The sequence below is a fragment of the Zootermopsis nevadensis genome, unplaced genomic scaffold, assembly GCF_977971745.1.
Source record: "Zootermopsis nevadensis isolate Lab colony 2312 unplaced genomic scaffold, Znev_1.0 Znev_ptg000015l, whole genome shotgun sequence".
NCBI lineage: Eukaryota > Metazoa > Arthropoda > Insecta > Blattodea > Termopsidae > Zootermopsis > Zootermopsis nevadensis.
The window spans coordinates 3,273,985-3,298,762 of NW_028259147.1; the positions used below are offsets into that span (position 1 = coordinate 3,273,985).

Here is a 24,778-nt window from a genome sequence, read left to right on the forward strand (position 1 = left end):
CCTAACTGTTGGACACCATGGTAAATTAACAATAATTTTTCCTTCCTCACTTGTTTCCAAGTTCATACCAATATGGCATCTCTTGTTGCTGATTATAGCTCTTCTGGCGAAAGTGACAATGATGTTGATTCTGATAGTGTGCCTGAAGTGTAAGTCATAGCTCTGAAATAAAACACATTGACATTGCTGCAGATTATTTATAAGAGGATTCGCTACTGGGCCATTTTTACATGTCTTTGTGTCGTTGGCGTCTTTCAAATTTATCTTATTAAACTGTAATGAGGCAGTCTTCGTGACATAAACATGTAATGTAATACACTTACATGCTGCCGTGTCTGTCAGATATATCCAAATTAATTTAGTAGACACACCAGCCGAGATGTTAATACAGTTTCTCAACCTACAGAACGATGTTTGCATATTTTATCTGGTTTGGTATTAGAAATTTAACCTAACGTCCAAAATGTAACGTGGTCAGGAATTCCCCATACTGGAAGTTACATTTTCCTATAAGTCTAAGTGTGTGGGTTATCTATATTTTGTCAAATTGAGCATATCGTGGCATACCTCACACTTACTTTGCTATGTTTATGAACATTGAGGAACTTTGTTCCCATACTATATTTTTGTTATTACTATAGGGATGTATAGTAAAGATTTAAAAATAACCAGAGAAATGCTTATTTGTCAATGTATCTTATGTAATGGAGTATTTTTAATACTTCTCTGAGCTAAGTCATCACATTGTATACCCTGGACTTGTAAAATATTTCAGTCTCCCAGAAACATATCCTATCAACTTCCAGTGGTTCCTGGACATTAGGTCAGTTACTAATTTTACATCCCCCCCATAGGTGTCCTATTATTTTCAGATGCCTGGATTATTCAAGTTTGGACTTTAAATAGAAAATTATCACCTTATGTTCCCATCATTTTCAAGTCTGACATCAGTCATGAACTAAACTTCATAGAAGAAAGTTATATGGTTAGTTTGTATCAGTATGTTTTTACATGTATAAGTGTACCAAGTCACTCCAAACATTTTGGACCTTTTATTTTTTCACCAAAATCTGCCATAAATTACACACATTTCTACACAAACCTCTTTTACATGAATGCGGTTAAATATTAAAACCATGTTCCGTTTTTACTCAGAACTAGGTTGTTACTGGCAGTGATGACGACAGAGGCTAAAGTACTGCTTTTTATAAAAGGTGACATTCCATGTCCATAAATACAATGATTTTTCAAGTGTTCAAATGCAACACTATATATATATATATTGGGGGGGGGGGTTAAGATTCCACTGAATATAAACACCTCGCCACTTGTTACTGTATGTAGTGCATGTCTAAGTGATTTGCTGTATTTATAATTCCCAAGACTCCAGAGGCATCCAATATAGATCCTGGTACGTCAGTGGCAATATTGCCAATTTCATACAATGCGATATGTAATTTTTCACTTGTGATTTATACCTGTTTAACGAAATGAGATGACTTAATATAAGAAGAAAAATTAGTTTTCATATATGTAAAAATATTTTACTAACATTTATGAAGCAAAATACCATGTTAAGAAAGTACGTGTTTACATTCAAGTTGCTTCTTTATTATTTTCATGTCCTTGATTTTATGACTCTCTTTTATTCCATTTTTGCCAGAGTCTTGATACACTGCTGCAGTTAATGTGTCAAGTATTATCTGTATGCTTAGGTTTTTGGACCTTGTCCATTGTCTGATGTGCACTTTGAATGGTTTCTCTGGATCAACATAAATTAATGCTAGGATAATGCCATAAAATGGGCATTTGCTCCCCCTTTAGTTTGTCATTCACAATCAGCCTGAAATAACCAAATAACCTCCACTGATGGCAGATCAGCCAATACGCAAATATCCAGTCGCCATGTATTGCTAGATCTTGCAGTACATGGCAAATTACTTCAACAGAAAACAGAATTAGGATCCAGATTCAGTTTAATGAATGCAATGAATTCCTGCATGGATGAATATGACTGATTTAAAATATCAGAATGTTGATCAAATTATATATACACTAAGATGGTTGTCTTCTGGGTTGTAGCGCCATGTAGTCTGGTAGTTTACCAACATTTCAGAGGTCCTTGCTGACTCCATCATCAGAGCACTACCTGACTTCATGGTACAATTCAGAAGAGGGCTATCTCGAAACCACTGTAAGAACCTCAGATCCTAACTTACATATGCACTGTTTAAAATAAATTTATTTTAACTGTTTAGTATTGTCTTTCAACCATGTTTTTTCTGGGTTCATTCCATTTCCTCATTTTTGCATGACTAAATGAGTTGTGTTTGTCAGTATCCTTAGTGTATACCATTACTCGTTACTCTTCTAATGAATTTGTACTTTTTATTTTATTTAGATGCTAATATCCATAATATGAAATGTTGAGTTTTTGCCACAATAAGAGTGACATATTTCTAGTTTGCTTTCTTACAAAACAGCTCTTCTGTTGGATTCTTGCAACGATATATGCCCATAAATAACTTTATACTTAACTGTATACTTTAACAGTGACCTCTGTTTATGATGTTTTCATGTCCATAACTGTATGTAATCTATACCGTGATCAGTTCCAAGAATGTTAATTCTAACCATTTGCCGTGCCATGACCAATATCAGAATAATATATGGATGCGTGTACTATTTCAGGTCAGACGATAATGGGCAACTAAATGGGCGTACATCTGAAAAGTTACCTCGTCCCGAGTTTGGGACACTGGGTGCCGTGTCACTCAAGAGCTCTGTGTTCTCAAATCCATTTGTAGAGGCAGAGAATGCTAAGAAAGCCATCCTTGAGAAGCATGTTAAAATGACTCCAACCAGAGATGAAATTAAAATGATAAATGGAAAAAAAATATGTTGGAACTTTCGGAAAGGTCGCTGTAGGTTCGGACATAATTGTAAGTTTGCGCATGATTCAGACTTACATCAGTCAGGGGCAGAATTACAGGACAGTGGTAACCAGAATGAACAAGTGCCTTTACATAATCAGATAGTACCAACTGTGGATGAAGAAACTGAGGGAGACAATGAGAATAATTCAAAACAAATTACAAGAAAAAAGAGACCTGGTCTTACTCCAGGACTTATTCCAGGAAAGAAAGTAATGAAACTATACAAGAAACAGTCATCTCAAGATACAGGGTGGATAAAAGGAAACAGGTAGTAATATGATTCTAGGACACAAGCCTAATAAGATGCCTCGTTTGTTCCTAGCAGAGCTAAATATTTAATATCATATGATTCTGGCAGATGGACAGACACCCACATTCAGGTGTAGTTGGTATATCCTAGGATAAATAATCAGTTTAGCAGCAGCATAATGCAATAACAAATTATCTGTACTATATCATTAGCCTTTAAAATTTAAGTGTCCTTTGATAGTGATAATAATGAAAATAAAGTAACTGAAAAATATGTACATAGTATATTCGCTGGATATAATGTATCTATATCTTGTTATTCTTGTGGTGGTGGTGGCAAGAGCATAAATTCAGAAATACAAAAGATACACATCAGTGATTCATCTACAAAATTGTATTTCAGTTTCTCTTTTGAGAGGAGTGCATAATAATGGCCACTCTAATTCTGTTGGAACTTTATGAGTTTATAGATCTCCGCAAATCAGAATAAGTGTCTGCTGTTAAGATTACCAGTACAGCTAAGATGAACAATTAGTAAACAGTTGAGGATGCATGTGCTAGCTGTGCCTTTTATTTTTTCTGCAAGTTATTTTGCCATTATTTTTGTAACAATTAGTCTTAGTAAAAACTAGAACAGTAGAATTTTGCAATTAGAACCTCATTTTTTAATAACACTAAAATGCAATTTTACTTTTATGAGACAAATTGTAAAATTAAGGCATTTCCATATTAATTCCATTTTACAACACTGTAAATAGAGTACTCTAAGATACTTAGATGTAAAATAGTTATGTTCTATCATCGTTAAGTTTAAACAGAATAAGAGGTGCCATGTACATGCCGAATTTTATTTGTAAAAATAGTCCGGCCTCCATTTGAAACAAAACGTTTATCTTGAAGCCAGCTGCAGGAAGTTTTTGCTGTTACTACAAGATACACGTCTCTCTTTTCGAATCACCTCGTTTGGTTGGATGAAGAAAATATATGAAGCATCTTGTATTATGCAAGTTTACAATCAATAAAGTGTATTTACCAATAACACTGCATTTTCTGTCAATATGTGGTCAAATTACATGTTCCTTATGAGACCTGTATTGTTTTCAGTATCCTTTTGACTTGAACTGGCTGTTCTCCTAGTGTATATATAAAGTTGCTATACTGAGAAGGGTGTGGAGGTAAAGCCATACATTCTTAACCTCATCTTACATTCACTAGATGAATGCAAATGGCCATTTTACACTGTCAGCTTTGGTTCCAAGGAAAGAACTACAATGCATTCACTGATAAAGTTGAATGCAACTGTCATTTCCTTACTCCTGATAAGAATACCACTCCATGAAGAAGGAAAAAACCTACATTATAGCAGTTCCTGCCGGAAGCCAGAAAGTGACAGTTGTATTCAAATTTATCTGTGAAAGCACTACTGATTAGGCCAGAAAATCCTTATAATAAGATGGACAACAAACTGACGGTTGCTGTTACAGAAAATAATGCTACTTGTCCCTTGTTCAATCATCTATATTTCCATTTAACATGAAATGAACAAGCACACTCTTTATAAGTATACTTCTATACAGAGATCATAATTAAGTTTGTTCAGTTCCTTCAGGCCACAATGTTAGCTTCAACATTCGTATCGCACTAATCACCGTCTCGAGAGGCACATACCCATAACATGGTTGTGGGCTGTGAGCAAATTACATATATGAAATAACATTCTGTTTCAAAAGAAACTTATCATCTGAAGAAACATTGAAAAAATATACCTCATTCTGCGTATCATTGACAATGTATTGAAGGGTAACAAAATAGCAATTTTGTAAATTTAAGAACAATACATGTGTGTGTATATATATGTTTCTTACTTGCATAATACTGATGGTAACAATTCTATCATTCATGGCAGGAAAAAGTTAAATAATATGTCCTTATAATGTATGTTTGCTGTTTACACACACACAGACACATTCTCAAATCTTCAAGGAGTAATAATTCCATACCAAATAACCTCATTATGACACATAACATTAAGATGTAAATTAATTTTTAAATAATTCCTGCAGTATCATATCAACATACATTATTTGAACATTATTTAACCTAATACAGCTCTATGTAAATTAACAGGTACATTTTTATAAATTATTGGTAACCCAGCTAACCACTATTCAAATTGAATGACAAAAATACAATGTAAGTACCTAACTTAACATACAACTAAATAGCTGGAATACTTGCCTAGTGTAAGAAAGACTAATATAACAATTACAATTGGGGGAATTCCACAAATAATACCAGTTAAAGAATATTTATATGAATACTGAATTACTGTCATTAGTGTGAATTTTACAAGTTCACGAAGTGGATCTGAACATCATATGTTTAGATTCGTTCTGAAATATATCAACTAATTAAATTTGTTAATTAATTAGTTTTATAAATTAAGATATGAATACATTTTAAATCAATTAAAGCTACAGTTTAAGCCTCAGTACCTGTAAATAATAAGTAAATGTATGTACAATAAACATAACATAAAGTACTTCCCATCATAAGGGACTTGTGTGCCTGATGAAAGAAAAAGTACAATAAAAATAATACACCTCTAAATGCTTGTATCCTTGACAATGGCCACTATTTGCACTACAGAATTCAAGAGAAAATTAAATATCAAATGAACATGTTTATGCTCTTTTTTTTTATTAAAAAATGCCTGTTTCATTTAAACTTGCACACAGGTTTAAACATTGATATATAGTATTATGCTTACCTCAGCTTTACTGTACACCGAAGAGTACAATTCTTACAGATACCATAAGGACTTAATAGGGGAAAAAATCAGATCACCTGTACATGACACACCACACAGCGATGTGCAGAGTTATTGAATGCCAAGTGGGAATGGATTAATTTCAACTACGCAACAGACAAACATTTAAAACGCTTTGTATCAGACACGCGATACGCGCTTCCGAAATGTTACGGTTTAAATTGAGGAACAGTTTGACAATGGAGAAGTCAAACACAATAATTGTACACATTATATTACTTTTAAATGTTCTAAATATTGTATTTGAATGCAAAGAATACTGTTTTCCCTACTTCAACAAGATACAACTTTATGAAGTTTACTAAACTTCCACAACTGAAACACGTAATAATTTCAGTATTGTCAATGTCTGCTCCATGAGTTAGTTAATGCCTAATTTGCACTCAAAATACTTGAAAATTTCTTATTATTCTGTAAACTATAATGTTTTTTTTGAAAATTAAGCACCATATTACATGTGGTAAGTACACAATCATACAAGGCAAAATATATGGGTGTAACAGAGATATGGCGCATATGTAAGAGGAAGGTTTATGCCAAAACAATGGAGAGTTCCTATAAACATGGGTCCAGAAATGCCTCCATACTAAGTTCCAGTCCTCTTTCTGAAATTTGATGCTTCTACTTATATTGTTTCCTCTCTGTGCTTCAAACAGATATTTCACAGTGCTCAAAATGTTATCATCCTTACTGTACTTAAGTACTTAGTCCATTTTTCCTACAGTGATGATTTTTGTAAACAAAATGCCAAGTTAGTATATACAAAAGAATGACAATTTTTTATTTTTAAATCGTAATATTATTGAGTTGAGATTTCAGTTTCTCGTGGCAATGCGTATGAAAATGGGAGTCTTGAGTTGAATTTAATTCTTACAAATTTGTGACATGCTCAGAGCTATTTTAAACAGTCTATATATGGCCAGTGTCCTGAATCAAGCATTTATAAATATGATTAAATTTTAACATTACAAATAAGAAGTAAAACCACCAATTGACTAGAGAAGAACATGCAAGTAATCCTGTAAAGGATGTCAAATGGTACCCAAAAAAATCAAACTTTTTGTTTCAGACACGAGACAAATAAAGATACTTAAAACCCCTTCAAATCGTCAAGCACCTTTGGAACTCGATGAGTTAAACAAGTGAACAGCAGATTTAACCAGTCAACAAACTAATCAGTTTGAACAAAACATTAAATACTGACCAACCTGCAGAACACCATATTATTATTATAAATTACTTTTCCTGTTTCTTTACTTCTATTTGAACATCAGATAAAGTTGCAGCCGGAATATGACATTTTTATTTTTTACTGGCAATTGAAACACAAAACTTTGGGAATATCTCCGACTAAAAGCATTCAATACATCTTGTGTCTGGATTTTTATACGCAGGTAAACAAACTTATGAACTCATACTACAGCAGTATTCAAGTTCCGCTGTAACTGACAAAATCCAGTCATATGAAAACAACACAACACACAAATTGATTGGTATATCGATATTGCCCATTGAATTTTATAAAACGGCGCAATTTCTATTACTTCCCTTTTCACACAATTATATCCTGCTACAAACTGAAGTACACGCAAGAAACCGCAAACTGACATAGAATAATGAGTTAGAAATCAATTTTAAACAAGTCCCATAATTCAGTTTTGCTGTTAAGTATGGAATTACCGTAATAAATAAAATGTTGGTTATAAAATGAAGGAACAGAAAAAATGAAGGAACAATACTGAGTCAATGTCGAGCTGGAGTACAAAATAACTTGTAAGACAGTGAGATATTGCATCAACTATAAAAAGTGAAAGTCATCTAAATGTTTTATGCCCAGTACAGACTAAACAGTTTTGTCTCTCAACTCAAATTTTGCAATACCAAAAGAATACATATTTATACAACAGCTTCCCAAACACAAGAAGCACACTACCAACTACTGCTAAATAAATTAAAGAACAAGGAATTAAAGATTTCACACTTCAATCCAACAAGGAATTCATACCTTACATGCACTCATCCTGAGCTGAAGTAATTTAAATACCATTAGTCACAAGTCCTCCTTTGACTCCATTTGTTTTAACAGCAACAGATGCTTCTTCATCAGGACCTGCAATTAAATCCTTACACATTAAAACTTGCAGCATGCAGTATGCTTTATTATCCATTCCCTCTGTGCAAGAATGGGCAATGGAACATCACTGTATTTGGCAGCCATGAAAATATCAAATCTGACATCACTGTCGTTCTGTCTACGGTGTTTTCTTAGATAGAGAATTTACTTAATATGAATCATATTAACCCCACTTAATGGTCCCTGGACCTTGTCGTGGTGGTGGGGCTTGAGTACCTCAATGACCCCAAGAGCTACCGGTAGGGCCTCCCTAGCCAGATTGGTCGAGGGGGAGAGGTTGGACTAAGACAGGTACTCTGGTCCTCCAGGTTAGGGGTTGGTCGCAAGGCTAACAACCTTGCACCGTAAAAAGGAACATGTTTCGAAACCTCGATAAAAGCCTCGGACAGACGGACCTAACAGAGGACCAAATGGAAGAGGAGAATTGAGGAGGCCATGGACCGAATACAGACTGGAGAGCCATAGAAGAAGAAGAAGAAGAAGAAGAGAGACATGGTAATGAGAATATCAACCTTTAAAACTTTTGTACCCTACCTCGCTTTTTCACTTCAGTATATTGTTTTTCATTACCATCTGTTACATGTTCTGTTCAGGATGGAATCTATTTTCCCATACGTTAACTCAATGATTTCTACTCAATGAAACGGAAACATAGCTAACCTTGTAATGCATGACAGAACTTTTTCGTAGTGGTCCATTCTTCACGCAAAGAAAGGTTGAACATGGAGTACAGTGGATTGCCAGTCACTTCTTCAACAATAGTAAGAAACTGTGGCAAGCTTTTCTGAACATTGCAATCTTCTGAGGTGGTATACGTCTCCAGAAGAATCAGTCCCTTACACCTAGGAAATAACTTTTAAATTTATTACAAAGGAGTACTAAACAGTGTACAGAAAAGATGACAAAACACTGAATTTCAATATGTGTAGGAACTTCTGTAAACAAAATACACTCAACAGCAAGAAAATTTAACGTCTATGATAGGATATTACACACATTGGTACAATTATTACTACACACAAGCAACTTAAGACAGGTACCCTGGTCCTCCAGGTTGGGGGTTGGTCGCAAGGCTAACAACCTTGCACCGTAAAAAGGAAGATGTTTCGAAACCTCAATCAAAGCCTCAGACAGATGGACCTAACGGAGGACCGAATGGAAGAGAATTGAGGAGGCCATGGACCGAATACAGACCGGAGAGCCATGGAAGAAGAAGAAGAATATGGTATTGGGTGGTAGGAAGATCATAAATTATGAATTAGAACATTAGACAAGGAAGCAGACACAGTCTGTTTTAAGACACTTTCAGTAAATTGAACAGACAGAAATTACATGATAAAGAATTACTAATTTTTTCAAATCAAATTAGAACAGAAAAATCTACGAGATAGTTAACTTCATACCTAGGATGACAAGGTTCTTTATAAATGTCCAACTGAAAGTACTGATTGTTAAAAAGGAAGCATCGCCTTTTCTTGAAGATTGTGAAATGTGAATCATCTCTCTGTGCAAGTAAATTCATGTAGTCTCGATGTGTGAGTTGAGTTCTCACTTCCACCACTTGGTTTCGAATCTTTGGCTTGCGAATAGTATGAATATAACTCCAATGACCTGAATACAAAAATAGTTCAAGTCAGTGATTTTCAATTAATAATATGTTAAACCCTAGGATTCAGTAAACACATTTGTCTAATGACGGAACGGCAGATTTCTCATTGTGTCTCTGTGAATGACGTTTTAACTTACATTATCTTGCACTTAAATGACAGATATTCTATTTTTTTGTTAACTACAGGCTCATTTCCTGATTGTGAAATCTTTTCCAGTTTTGTGGTCACAATTGTGATGGTAACCACTACAGTAATTACAAACGTATTTGTAAAAAAATACTTTCACTCACCCTTTTGACCTCGTTTCCTCAGCCTTGCTTGCATTTTTGGGGTATTGGTCTGTAAGTAATTATGTACCACATCAAAGTCTTGGAATGGTGGGAAGACCGAATCTCGTGGCAAGGGTCCTCGTACCAGAAACTTGAGTTTCCGTGAATTTGTTAACAGGCGGTCGCCAGTGTCTATACAAAGTTTCAAGCACACACTCTGAAAGCAACATTATCATTCTATAGATAGCTAGCTTATAACTTACTGAAGCACAGTAGTTTCCTACCAAGAACCGCAAAGTTATAAAACCATATGAACAAGCAGGAAAGGTACTTCTGAAAACGAAGAACTAGAATATCAGAAAGAAACTGTATTAACGAGGAGAAAGCAATGACAGTTACAAAAAAGTACACAACTGGTACACTGACTGCTCCGTCGAGTTCAAAAGTAGAGTAAAGTAAAGCAGTCCCGCTACACACCACGTAGGTCATTTGGGGGGAGTGGAGGTATAGCTCCTATTCTTTCGTGACCTCGGCACTAGATGGGGGTGAGTGGTTAGAATCACGCCCAGGCTGCGATCCTGGTACCCACTGGATAGGAGGCTGGGTAGAACCTAGAGCCAGTCTGGATTCAGATGTTAGAGGAAAAATCCTCTGCCCCTGTTGGGGAACGAACCCCAGTTATCCAGCCCGTAACTAGTCACTACAGTGACTGAGCTATCTCGGCTCCTCTTCTTCAAGTTCATACTTTTTAAAATGAAAGTAAATAAAAGCCTGAGCTGGAACAATTATTTTAAAAAATGAAAATGTCCATAAACTGTTCACGCATAAATTTTGACTCAATTATCATCATAAAAATACTGTTGGTGAATCTGACGCCACACTCATCAGATCAGACAATCGTGTTTATGAACTATGTAACTATAACATCTGAACTGGTGCCATCTTGAACTACACTGTCTCATGGGAAACATTCGTCTTAGAACACTTAAACCCCATTTTGGACATATTCCATCTGTTAGGTACTTGTCACACTAAACATCTTCCTTTTGTAAGGAATTCAATGAATATTTTCCGTGTTCTAAAAAAATTGTAAAATGCATTACATTACATTTATATATTTTGTATTTTACTATGACTCGGAGCTATGAGACAGATCAACTCACACTTTTATATGCCGCTACTGTAATTGGCAAAGAGCTTGGTATGCGGGTGATGTAACAATTCTAGGAATCTGACAGTAATTGAAATTCATTTGACTACGGACTTGACTGCATGACTTGAGCTGTTATGCAGGACTGTAACTTGAGATAAATGTTTTCAACACGACACTGCCAAGACTACTACTACGAGCTGCCCGTAATGGTCACTCATGCACCAAGTAGTTTGCCCATGGTTATAACATGCCACTCACTGAAATCATCCTGCAGATCTTAGTCTCAAAATCAGTCGAGTTATCAATCAAATCAAAGTACGGATGTCCCACCCAAGCAGCAGCAGCATTGTAATCCAATTCTCGTGCTAGTTCCATTCCTTCACTGCGGCAAGCGTGTTCCTGAAACATTATTTCCGCAGAAGAAAGCTGAAATGCACACCAAAATTTGTAATAAAATATACCCTATCCTAAGGTAGTTGAATTTAGTTCACACTTCAAACACTCTTTCTTTAAGATACGTTTAATCGTCCCATCTGCGGCTATGGCTTCCCAAGATGTCTCGTCCCTTTAGGTTTTATGGATAAAATTTTGCATACACTTCTTTTGCCCCATGTGTGCTACATGTGCTGCCTAACACACATATCTTGAATTCACCATCCTAATACATAATGCACTACCAATTATGAAGCTCCTGAATATGTGTTGTCTACCTGAACTTCAAAGTAATCCAAGATTTAAGCACTACCTTTCAGGCATGTTAACAAATATAAACTGCAAAAATGTGCCTATTAATTGCTCCGTCTCTGCCAATATTTAACAATTTGAGAACGGGTGAATGGATTTTCATGAGGTTTGACAATGGGAGAGTTTTACTAAAATTAGTCAACACATCCCAACTGTGGTTAACATTAAACAATAACAAACACTTTACAGGAAGGCCAACATGTTTCTCTGTGCACAGAAGTGAGTCGGAACAGAATATCCAGGCTACCTTGGTTACCATGGTTATCTGGGGAACCCCCTGCCACCTAACAACTCTGATGTGTCTGGTGCAGTGGTCAAGGACGAAATTGCGGCAAACAAGGTCAAATTCTGGTAAATGCGCCAGAAGTGTTACGTCATGCACACATTTCCTAAATTTTTCAATAATTTATACTTCTATCCATATGTGTACCTCTGTAGTATAGAAATCTTCAGCTCCATTCGCAGCAGACACCATGTGGATGATCTGGTTGTAGCGGTTATCCCTCAGTTCCACCGAATTCCAGCGGTTAGTCACCATCATTTGTTCCCATTTTTCACGAGAAATGACTGCAAAAGGTCATATCAACTGAAATTCAAAAACTCTATATGTGTAAAAATTCTCACTAATACGCACAGTTAAATAAAGTGCATGACTTATGGATTACCTTGTATTTCTGTACTCTAGCGCGCGCGCACACCTGATAATGTAAAACCTTTGGTATTCGTACTTCAAAATGGAATTGCAGTTAACTATTACATGATAAATTTACATCCATATACAACGCCTACTATTCAACAATAATAAATACATACATGCAGATGCATCCATGGCACCTCTATCACAGATGATAAGACAGTCTCGAGAGCACGATTCTCCAAGAGCAAAAAATGTGTTTTCAATCTGAAGCATGGTTTTCAGCAGATTTTCTTGAAATCTGAATGCTGTGGAAGATAAAAGTATTTTTAAGATTCATGTGCATAATTATTAAAAAATGGCACCTCATGACAGCCATTGGAAGTTCCCATGTTTGGCAACAAAGAAAGATGAACTCATAAGAATATTAAAAACAAAATTTGCCAAGGTAAATATACAGATCTGTTTTTTGGAAGCTTTCAGTTCGCTGGTGCATCAATTCTGTTAAAATATTACACTGTAACAATTACAGCCAGACATGTAAAATTTAATCAGATTTTTAGATTGAAGCTTTATTTGTGAAAATAATAATAATACCACTGTGGCTACAAAGTTTACTTTAGTGCTTATTGATTCAATTCTATTCAATAATTCAATTCAGGATAGCCATATGCCTCCTTCTGGGCCTTGCAACTGGACATTTTAAGACGTTCCTCTGCCACAATTCTGCGGTCATTCCTCGTTTCCTCCATCAGTCACATCTACATTTCACTACAGTTGCTGGCAATGACGACTTTCAATGTTCAACTAGCATCAGTATGTAAACGGTGGTTTATTGCCGAAAGTCTGGGGCTTGTAGCAAGAGGATAATCCAGTGTATTAACACTGACACAATAGTTTTCTGCCGTTTCATAGTGTTACCTCCATGCAGCAGACACATTCATTCACATAAGTCATCTACAGAAGAAAGTTTTAGCAGCAATCCACTTTAAGCAAAAATGTTGCATCATCATACAGCAATGAAAGTTTTGTGTTATCACTGCCAAAAAAAATGATACATCAACGAAGCGTAACAGAAATTGTACAAAATATAAAAGACAAGTAAGAAAACTTGGCGACTTGGTGTATGTTCCTACGTTTGCGACTGATTCTCCCAGTTTATCTGTGGATTACATACTTCAAAATTATTCACGTAAGTTACCACACTAATGCTTAATTCTTAGGTTATTTAATAACAATATTTCTACTTCAAATGTTATACAGGATTGACTGAGATGGGTAAAATAGTGAATAACAGTGGTGAATGCTATGGTCTGGATAGTAACGCACTGCCAACATTCACACTGGATCATCCTAAATACACATCTACAATGCTACCACTACACCAACCTTCTACGGTACACAAAGTGCTTATAAATTATGTCATGCTTGGACTTTAATATGAAAGCAGAATTATACAGGACGTATTATCCTCGTAAGTCCCGCGCCGTAGCCGCGCGGTCTGAGGCATCATGCTTCAGACCGGCAATATGGAATGTGCGCTGGTTCGAGTCTCGGGGGAGAAGAAATGTTCTCATCAGCTTTCGACCAGTGTATGGGACCGGTGCCAACCCAGCATCGTGAGGAAATTGGGGAGCTACAATGGCTGGCGTAATCCGGTCAGGAAAGCTAGCAATGGCTGGGGGTTCGCTGAGCTGACCACACATCACCCTATATCTGGTTGGATGGACATCAGGTTACTCCAACCATTCCCATTGGTCTGTGTTGGGCACTTTACACCCTAGGAATGATGTCCGACTACAATCTGACAGAGACCACGTATGCCAGAGCCGGTGTAGATGTAACGGCAAAAGAAAAAACCCTGCCCCAGTTGCGAGTGAAATCTTGGTTATCTATTCCACAGTCAGACACTTAACAAAAGAAATTGGTGCACTTGTAAAAGACTGCTACCCCGCATAAACAAAACCTTGTATAATAGCTTTCTGGAACATAGAAATGTTGATATCTGGGTCCACATTCCATAATTCATAGTCTTCCTCTTCCCATACAGCATACGACATATTTATGTGAACTTAAAGTATTTTCCTCAAACTCGGAAGAAGATAAGAAAGGTCATAAAGGTTAGCCTGATAACAGCGGAAAATTTACACCTTTGTCAAATCTAGGCAGAAATGCATTTGCTACAAATTAACTGATTTTGGAGCACAGAATTATCATGGCAGGGATTGGTAAGGTACAGAACTGGGGTTGAACTCACCCTCAGCACTGTCTCCATGTCTCATGCACATGGCCACACACAGAGAACATGTGTGTGGGCAGATGAAAGCCAACTCTAGAACAGGCAACAAAAAGAACACCACCACAATCCTAGTCTAAAACTATCATTTCCTTCCGTTCAGAGTCGGAAATCAGACTGTCCATGGTCAAGACATGGCGCTGTTAGCAACCAATGACATGGCTAGTGGAAATGTCAACAAATCTAAATGCAAGTCATGAAATTCATGAAGTAATATATGATATTCTTTCTGGAATTAAGGTTCTGACCTCTCATGGTTATGGATGGAAAAAAATATATTCTTAAAAACTTTAAAGTTATTTTCAACACATTGGTTATTTTACACAAAGTGAAAAAATTACTATGAAACAGACTCGTCACATGATATCATGTGATACCTGTTATTGCTCTCCGATATTAACAAGAACTGGAATACGTTTACAAATTTTAGTAAAAAAACTCAAATCTCATGATCACCTCTCAGTTAAATGGTTCTCAAGCTGCTGTAGGTGAACAGATGGGCATATACATATGGCGTAAAACAAAGCTTAAGTAATTAAAGTCATATTTGGATAATTTACATATGCGTAAACCCAAACGAGCTTGCTAACAACGCCTGTGATGTGCTGGATTGTGATTGCTAACGACGAATTTTTATCTGATCAGTTTTACTGTGTTCAAGTGTGTGGAGTACCATTGAACCACGAAAGTAAGACACTTTTATTTTCCGTTTTCCCCTCTTTTAGTGACATTTTCCATCTTGAACTTCAAAACGATCATAACGAGATCACACATGCCACGCTGTTACGTCAATATTAATTAGGAATGTTTCTTTAAAGTAAGTGAACTGAGAGGATTCGTCTTGCCAGAAATGGCTTCTCTGTCGTCAAAGGCGAATGACGTAAATCATTCAACATGCGCCCAAGGAAAAACACATGAAATAGAACTTGCTAATAATAAAACGTCGTCGCTCACGGCCCCGATGAACTTCGTCTGGATACGTTTCTTTGTTTAACGATGCTGCGTCAACTGCAAATATTGTACGACGTAAATTGAATAATTCGTGATTATCGTGAACGAAGAGTTTGGAGGCAATGCAGTAGACAACAAATTTACTCTATATACCATTTGAGGAGATACTTAAAACATATTAAGGAGTTTCCACGGTCTGCAAAAACTCTGAATGACTTGCAATGTTATGAAACATCGACAGCGTCATATCACGTAGCACAGAAAAGTTTTATCATTAATACATATTACGAGGTCAACATTTCGTTATGGGAAATTTGGTCTCTCATCTTACGGAAAGAATTTCTGGGCAGATTCATGAGTACAGAGTGCTCAAGAGAATATTTGGAACTTCTAAGAATCTGAAAATAACATCAAAAATAAATCTTCATAATCTTTACTCTTCACTAAATATTTGTAACGACAATTAAATACAAGGGAATGAGATTGCCAGGGCATGTAAAACGCATTAGAAATGCATGCAAAGTTTTTGTCGAGAACGCGACTCGGGAGGTCTAAGCGTAAATTGGGAAGCAATATTAAATGGGATCTTGAAGGTCTTAATACAGTGAATTTTCTGGCCTCTGCCCGTTAAACAATTCTCAATTCAGAAGAGGAAAGATCATGAAAAATGAAAATAATGTGTTCACGCGAAGTTAATATTCAATCAAGGCGGTGACAAAGGGTTGAATCTTAGTTTATTTAAATGAGCTTCAACTGCAGGTTTTATTTAAATGCTGAATGAGACGGGAAAATGGTGGTGAGTGGTTACGGATTTTATATCACGGCATTCTGTCGGAGAAACTGCAAAAAGTCTAGAAAACGTGTTAACTGCAACCAGAACGAGATTCGAGTTGGATACTTGCACAACAAAATTCGAAGAATTTTGCACAGAACACTTTATGTGGAAGTTCGAACGTTTCATATTTTCTCAGTAAATTTGTGGCATTTCCTAATATTTACACTGCAAAGTCAAATAACTTTAATCTGAGCGTTTGGCAGTCACTTCTGATTAACTTACTTTAAATGACAGTAATAATTTTGATCGTAACTTCAAGTTACTAACATTCTTGTTATTGGATGATTGCCAAACATTACGTAACGTTCAAATACAATCAGAACCACTTACAAGAGAACGCTATTTTTAATCTTGTAGAACAAACCTAATGGCTACAACTGTTGAGGGAGGTGCACAGCGCTTACGAAACAAACCGGACGTTCATTTCTGATTTAGTAAACTTGACTCGACTAGCTCTGGATCGCGACAAATATTCCGGCTATTTCAACTGTTCCAGAAAGAATTTCACAGATTTCTTCCATTGTAGTTACTAGTCTCCATCAGACACATTTATCGAAGTCGATAGACAACATGCAGCAATCGATAATAAGGGTTTGAAGATCGATGCTGTCTTCTGGGTTCCTGCGCCATCTAGTGTGGTAAAAGTTTACCAACGTTTCAAAAATCCTTTCGCCTGATACTGGAGGCAGCTAGGGCCTCTAAAACGTCGGTAAACTTAGATTACACTACACAGTTTTTGCACTTAAAATAAATCAACACTGCATGCTCCGAAATACTATCGACGCTTACAAATTCTCTTAAAAATACCATCAAAACCGAGCCCCCACTTCTAGCGTTCCTGTCTTTGTGAAGCTGTCATTTGCATTCCGGTACAAAATGCTGTTGCCATCGTCAGGGTGAATGTTGCAGTTGTATATTTTGTCGAAACGATGGCAAAATTCTCAACATTCGACGCGGCTCAGCCCCGAAATCCGAAGTTACACATTTAACTCCAGCAACGAAAAACTAAAAGGACAGAAATAATTCCAGTCATAATAGAAGTGGCTGTTGAGACGACAGCCTTTCAGATTCAATAACGCCGATGCGATTTTTCCTGCTAGCGGCAGAAACTTATCAGACAACACGTCCAAGGCTACCAGTCTCCTGCATTTGTGTTATCTAAAATTGTGTCAAGGTACGGGAAGAGTGTGAGGAATGTCCAAAGTTTCGGAACTGGGATTTATGAAAACATCAGCGCAGTGTCCAGCGACACTTCAATTATTCCAGAGGTCATTCTCAGTAAGAAATGCCCTATGAAGACGAGTCCAGTCCTCAGCGGTTACGGACAGTACGAATTCAACATCTGAACAAACACACATACGAGGTCACCGGACCTCACTCCTGTAGATTTCCACGTACTGGATTACATGAGAACATGGCGTACGAATACAAAATAAACACAAGACAGGAACTTTTTTTTTTACTGTTCTGTCTGACGACAGGTCCATATGAACAGGATCCTTCCATCCTTTTCTCGGACTGGGACCTGTTCATATACGTTCTTGGCAGATGATCCAGAAGTGGTTTGCCATTGCCTTCTTCTGTGTGTGAATGGAGTAATTGTTGGGATGCCACGGAGGAAAACTCCGTGTTGCCTAGACCACGGCCTTGCCCAACACAAGTTATAAATTCGGGCACCGCCGGGAATCGAACCCGAGACCCCCAGGATTACAAGGCCAGCGTTCTAACCGCTAGACCACCGTGGCTAGTGGCAGGAACTACTTCACTCAATTTTTGTCTCTGTGGAGTCAAGAATTAACCCCCCAAGTTTCAAATCCCGGAAGGAAGAAACTCATTTCTTTCTATGCGATGTGTCATGGTGTTATGACGTACAGGATCTGTCGTCGAGGAATTCCTGTCATATAAACATTTCTTTCTCGACATAACCTGCAATTTCAGATCCAGTTTAGTGACCAATTATGTGATGAGCTCTGAGGTCTTCGGGTTCAACTACTGAACGCGGTTCCAGACTACATATACGGAGCTCTTGATTGTTTTCTGGTCTGTACTATCATAGTTCGAACTTTCGGTCGTACACAATCTAATGCCCAAATGAGAATCTGACAACAGAACTACATTCTGGCAATGCTACGGCTTGCTACGTCACAGGCGGGTGCCAGACATCTTTAAATCGCGACGCTGCTGTAGAATCAGTGCACCCCGAAGTTAAATTTGCTGACCTCCCCCTGAAAGGCTTTACCCGGCGAATCCAATTGTACTCTTTACTGTAACTGTTAGAAACAGATCGGCCACCCCTTGTCTATAGAGACTGGTACGGAAACCGCTTTATGTAAGAGACCATCAAACAAAATGTCAGCAGGAGAATTCACAGGAGTTGCGTGCTTCCTCGATTCTGGGACAATGTGGTTAATGACATACGACAGCAATTACTAAAATGTGTTCATAGCTCATTCTTTGACAAAGTCTTTGTGGTACACTCGAAAAAGAAATACAATAAACGCCGAAGTTCAAGAAAATGGATTCCGTATAAAAATCGCAGAAAGTAACTTACAAAAATCCACAAAAATATTTTCTGACCCCTGCAATCTACTGTCAGGTAACAAAAACACCTCTGACAAAAACAACTTAAAATCTTCGTTCGTGTATAACGTGTCTCCATAAAATCCTCTATACAGAATCAATCCATTGTCGATTTAAACCAATCGAATGAAATGAAAGACCGTTAAATAACAGAACATTTTAAATAAAATGCCAACTATTAAAACAAAAATTACCTCTCATATACTAGTTTTATTTTCAATTAACCTGTCTGTTGGCAAATCGTTTTAGAATTTTTGCAGCAAACAGTTTACAACACAGGGTAGCACGTTGAACAACTATCTGTATGCTAATTATTTTAACACGCCTATGACTAATCGAAAGGCAATTTTTTTCGCGACGTTTCGTCAATTGCAAGCACATTCATCATGTTATTAAAACTCCCAAGCGTTATCTCCTTGTTTCTACATCACGTTTTATCTCTTATGAAAATTATTACTTATACCAGAGCTACAATTATACTGTTTATAGATCAGCAAATTGGTCAGGCTATAGAGAATGCATTGCAATTATGTTAGCCACTATCAAATGAGAGAAAATTATACGACACGTACATTTAAGAGGTGGTTAATTTTGTCTTTGAAAGCCTGTGGAATACTTTTATACAAAAATAAGATTATAAGCTGAGATTATATTACTTGGCTCTTAAATCATCATGAAGTAAACCAGGAAACACGTAGGATTATTAAGATAAAGAAGCTTAAGTTATCGGGCAATACCAGGCCAGTACCGTGATGACCAAGTGACTGTAGGACAAGTTACTCGTCGTATCATCAGGCAAACCGTCTTATTTAGGGAGTGCGAACTTGATTGTTCGGAGTAATTTAGAAAGCAGTTGTCGAAACCAAGGCGTCAGTACAGCGAGCCTTGAAATTCAGCTCACTACAGAGACAAATTCAATCACGTAACATTTTTACGAGAGGAAAATCACTTGGCACACTGAGAACCAAGGTAAGTGACTAATCAATTATTCAGTTGCTGTTTTATAATTCAGAACATTCTAACCAATCTAAGTATATCGAATTCGACATTCCGGGAGACAGTTGCCGCTGACGAGGTATACAATCTACATTAAAACAATGTTTCACATCCGGTTCAACATCCATTTCTAACGAATTATATGCACGAGTAAGGGAATTTTGATACTAGATTAAAAACACGTATCTCATATTGTCTGTTGTGAGCATAATTTACGAAGTTACCGGGGGGGGGGGGGGGTTGTGGCCCGTGTCCTTAATACTTGGACAAGGAGCCCAATCCTCCCTTATCCTTAGGTTCCAACACCAATGATAATTATAAACTTAACAAATTTACAGCTCTCGTATTCTTGAGGACGGCTGTCAAAGTTTTTTTAAAGTGTTCTACGCGTTCTGTTCGTGAATAAACCATGTTCGCACTTACAAATCTTTTGCGCAACTGCGCGTGAGTAGCGGCCTAGCAACCAAGATGACCTTTACACCACTGTCACGGGTAAGGTTATGAAGAGTCTATTACACAAGGGGGTGGGGTTGGGGCTCCTTATGATTTTTGTACCGTTGTACTTGACTGATGTTCGGTTTCGTTTTAAATGGCAGATCCCGTGTGCGCATTTCGTTAGAAGACACGTGATGCCCACCGTCATACTCGATCGGTAGAGCACGTCCTCGTGACTTACTACTGCATGTCTCGTGTAACCTGAATTATCAGCACGCGCATATATGGCATCCTTCACGAAGCCCCATAACGTTAAGTCCACGGGGATTAAGGCTGGTAACCTTGGTTACAATGGGACTTCCCATCACGGCCAATCCATTTACCAGGGTCACGATATTAAGGATATCCATCACTAACCAACGCGTCTTCGGCGGGCAAAAACACGCATCTCAGCTGAGGTCTTACTTTCGTAATTTTAATACAAAATATCAAGAAGACTTCTGAAGTTGTTCAGTATGCATTTACCACGTACTTAATACATAAACACACAACTTTACTACAAGACACGGCCTGGTGTGACGTCACATACCGAACTATATTTCACTGCCGCTACGTAGCAAATGGCAATGTCTGTTTGCACCTGCGACAATTGCGCATTGCAGCCATGTTTGGCAAGCTGTCGCATTTGTAAGGCTTTGCTAAAAAGTGTGCGAACATAACTCAAACGGAAGGTAAAGCAGACCCGGTTTCCTACTTCCAGGGGCGAAGCGTTCGTCTCAAGCAAGTTAACTCGGCTTACGATTCTAAAAACAAAAAATTAAGGTTCTTACTTTCGTGGTTCAATGGCACCCCATACAATGGAACACAACCGAACCGAGGAGATAAAAAGGCATCGTTAGTCAGCTCCAACCAGCCGGTGTTGGCCACCTGGTTCTGACTTAGGTTTCCCTCCTGCTTGCGCAGGCGCAATAACAAGAGACACGATATACGCTTGAGGGGAGGAAACACTGCACCTCCCACGATAAGATGTTAGCCACGCTTCGACTGCTAACACGCGACTTGCTTGCGTGCTGGCGTTTGTTGTATGCGTGTGCCGTGCGATTGACCATCATGGAAGATGAAGTACGATGTATATACACGACGGATACCATTTTCACGAACGCCCCCCCCCCCCACACCTAAGAATTTGGCTAAGTTTTGAAAAAGTCACGCTGCGCCACTGCCTAGTTCTAATATTAGATGGCACAGGAGGCAGACCTACTTTAGGACAGAGAAGATTAAAGTCTGTATCACCATTCTGCTGCAGTGAAAATCACAATACACTTGTTCATGTAATTATAATACTTTTGTTGGCTTTCGGAACAGACAGCCTTTATCAACCGGTAGATACCGTCTTCGGCCAGTGATACCAACTCAGTACCAATGCCATACAGTAAAAAATTACCATATAATAACTTCTGAGAAGCTTACAGTCCCTCAGTTGATCTAGCAAATTCTCTGCTTTTGATGGAAACCACAGGATCATTATCATGTTCACGAAATGTCAGCCACTGAACAAGTTGGATCCAGTTCACATCTTCACACAGTATGTCTTTAAGAACTACTTTAATTTTAACTTCTTGTCTATGCCAATCTCCTCCAAATGACCTACTCTCGTTAGTTTTAGGAACCACACTTTTGAGAGAAAAAAAAGTGCCACTTCTTCCACATCCATGCCAAACTTCATTTTACAACCTGACAGGAGGAAATTTGACCCTGCCGATCCAAGAAATAGGCAGTGGGGCCAGGGACTAAAACTTAGAATGGATCATTGGTCTAAACCTTAAAAATAAAAATTTTGTATGACTTTCTCATTTTTCACGTGTCTGCATGATGTCCAACACAATGCACACTCCAAATTTATACATCCTAATAAGTGCTATAGAGTATTATAAAGCAATTATAATAAAGTTTGGTATTCCTAAGAGAAGAAGATAATTTCTGCCTATATTAGTTAAGTATATCTTGCATTACTGAAGGGCTTATAGATAACTGATTACTTAAATTTTACATGCTGAGATTACTGAGCACAGAGAGAAGAGATTACACAATATTAAAATGAGGAAACCAGAAATAAATAATCACTTCCTTTTCCAGTAAATAGTTTACAGTTAATATTGCACATCTCTCTTCCCAAAAAACATAAAACTGCACATGCTTGAGATAAGTCAATCTAAAAGTGCTTTGTTATATGAGTACATGCAAATATCAACCGCATGATAACATTTAAACCATAAACTGTGAATAATGAATTCTTCTTGGGTTACCAGCCATGTCAGGTGTTTTAATGGAGAAAACACCAAAGTTTCAAAAACTTTTCCTCGTCCTCAGGGCAATGAGGTTCAGTACCCTGAGGACGGTAAAGAAAATATTTATTGAAAAATATTTTCTCCATAAAACCACCTGACATAGCTGGTAACCCAAGAAGAATTCATTATACTTAGTCGCTGTGAAAGCTTCAGACCATGCATAAGCTGTGACCCACAAAACATGGCAACTAAGAAAGTTATGTTCCACATGCCTTTGAAACCAAAACAAACTCAGATGCTCTATTACCGTTCACTAAATCCACAACGACAGTTGTAAAATAAGTAGAACGTTTTTTTCATAAAAGTTAACACTCTGCTATGAAACATGCAAATTATATTAAATTGTTCTCAAAAAATATTCACCCTCTTCGGCCGAAAGATCTGAGAATTTGATGCCGCCACTGAAAAAGAAGAAATTAGAAGAATGAATATTCATGAAAGACTGAATGATAAAATGTACCAATGTTTTCAAAGAAAAATAAAGAATCACCTACCTTAACAACACAGTGGCCGTTTCTGGGACCCGAAAAACCTGTAAAAGGGATTGCTCACTTTTCTAAGGTGTTATTCAACATCAGCACTTGTTATCAAGTGCTGATGTAACTTTAATAGAAACATTTACTTCGTTAGTTATGTGGAATAGCAAAATACCATGTTAAATTTTATAAACAGTGTCATTATTAAAGTATAATATATCTAAAACTGTTTTACATATAAGACTGTCCAAGTCACAGCAAAATTATATCACAAATAAAAACTGAAAACTGAGAGTAAAATCACTCTCAAGTATTAAGCCCCAAACCATCAAGATTTAAATAATATGCACTTAAGTTAAATGTGTTCCATTGCTTGGCTTACACATAACCAGATTACATGCTCAGAACCTTCAATCATCATTGTTTACAGTGTTCTGTTGCTTCTTTTAATCTGTAGTACCTCCGGTACAAACAAAACTTTGCACAAATTAAAGTAGTTTCAACACATTAAACCCCTGAATGCAAAAATTCTAAACAGCAATCCCTGTCCATACCTTTACGTAAGTTTACCTACAATGGACTAATATTCAATAGGTTTAGAAATGTGAATTACTTGAAACTAACCTTCCATCCAAGATTCTCGAAGAACGTGCATAATCGTGACTGCCCAGTAGTTTTACCACCACAAGGACCTACATAGAAACATAATTAAACATTGTCATTATGTTAGAAATAATTCTTGCCGGTAATTCATTCAATGATCTTTTCCAAACTTTAATAAAAAAAATGATTCTTACCTCCCGTGAGAACGACTTTATAAACTCTATTTTGCTTCTTTTCCATGGCGCTTGTTGAAATACACTGGACAAATGATTTATTCAAGCTACACAATGCGTGGGCAAATCATATTTACAAACTGTTATATAATTACTACATATATAACATGTACATCACAAGACTTCGTACTATAAGTACCAAGTGCCCATAGATTAATATTAACCACCCACTACACACTCCTGACACGAACCGGACGGAACTCAAGAATGTAAAGAAATCCCAAAGGATGCCGTACTTCCAACCACTAGGTACTTGCATGCATGTGTTACTGACCACAGATGACATACAACACAGAGTATTACGGACGCGCAAGACCACCTTTAACTACTTTGTTTTCCTTATTTGCCTCTGTTCCATTGGCGAAGACCATGTGTAAACAGAGCATGCATTATACATATTCAAAATTTACCCGCACACTCTACATCTAGGGAAACATGTTTGGCGCTCTGTTCAAATCCTCGTATC

General features: G+C 37.2%; 2 protein-coding genes across 4 annotated transcripts; one reads left to right on the plus strand and one right to left on the minus strand.

Moving 5' to 3' along the window:
• Nucleotides 1-55: 55 nt before the first annotated feature.
• LOC110828054 (uncharacterized) lies at nucleotides 56-4,224 on the plus strand. Its single transcript, XM_022060361.2, has 2 exons — nucleotides 56-149; nucleotides 2,692-4,224. Exons 1-2 carry the CDS (start codon nucleotides 73-75, stop codon nucleotides 3,206-3,208), a joined length of 594 nt encoding a protein of 197 aa, XP_021916053.1. The 5' UTR covers nucleotides 56-72; the 3' UTR covers nucleotides 3,209-4,224.
• On the minus strand, nucleotides 3,248-24,598 carry Ttd14 (TRPL translocation defect 14). Of its 3 annotated transcripts, XM_022060340.2 has the most exons (11): nucleotides 24,274-24,598; nucleotides 24,101-24,168; nucleotides 23,495-23,532; nucleotides 23,364-23,401; nucleotides 12,739-12,867; nucleotides 12,356-12,492; nucleotides 11,440-11,580; nucleotides 10,050-10,245; nucleotides 9,553-9,760; nucleotides 8,810-8,991; nucleotides 3,248-8,125 (listed from the first exon to the last, which is right to left on the minus strand). In XM_022060340.2, the coding sequence occupies exons 1-11, from the start codon at nucleotides 24,317-24,319 to the stop codon at nucleotides 8,052-8,054; spliced, it is 1,257 nt and encodes a 418-aa protein (XP_021916032.2). In that variant the 5' UTR covers nucleotides 24,320-24,598; the 3' UTR covers nucleotides 3,248-8,051. The 3 variants fall into 3 exon arrangements, with proteins under 3 accessions (XP_021916032.2, XP_021916034.2, XP_021916033.1); XM_022060341.2 differs by lacking the exon at nucleotides 3,248-8,125 and having other exon boundaries at nucleotides 8,829-9,002; nucleotides 24,274-24,597; XM_022060342.2 differs by lacking the exons at nucleotides 23,364-23,401; nucleotides 23,495-23,532; nucleotides 24,101-24,168; nucleotides 24,274-24,598 and adding an exon at nucleotides 13,481-13,599.
• Nucleotides 24,599-24,778: the final 180 nt, after the last annotated feature.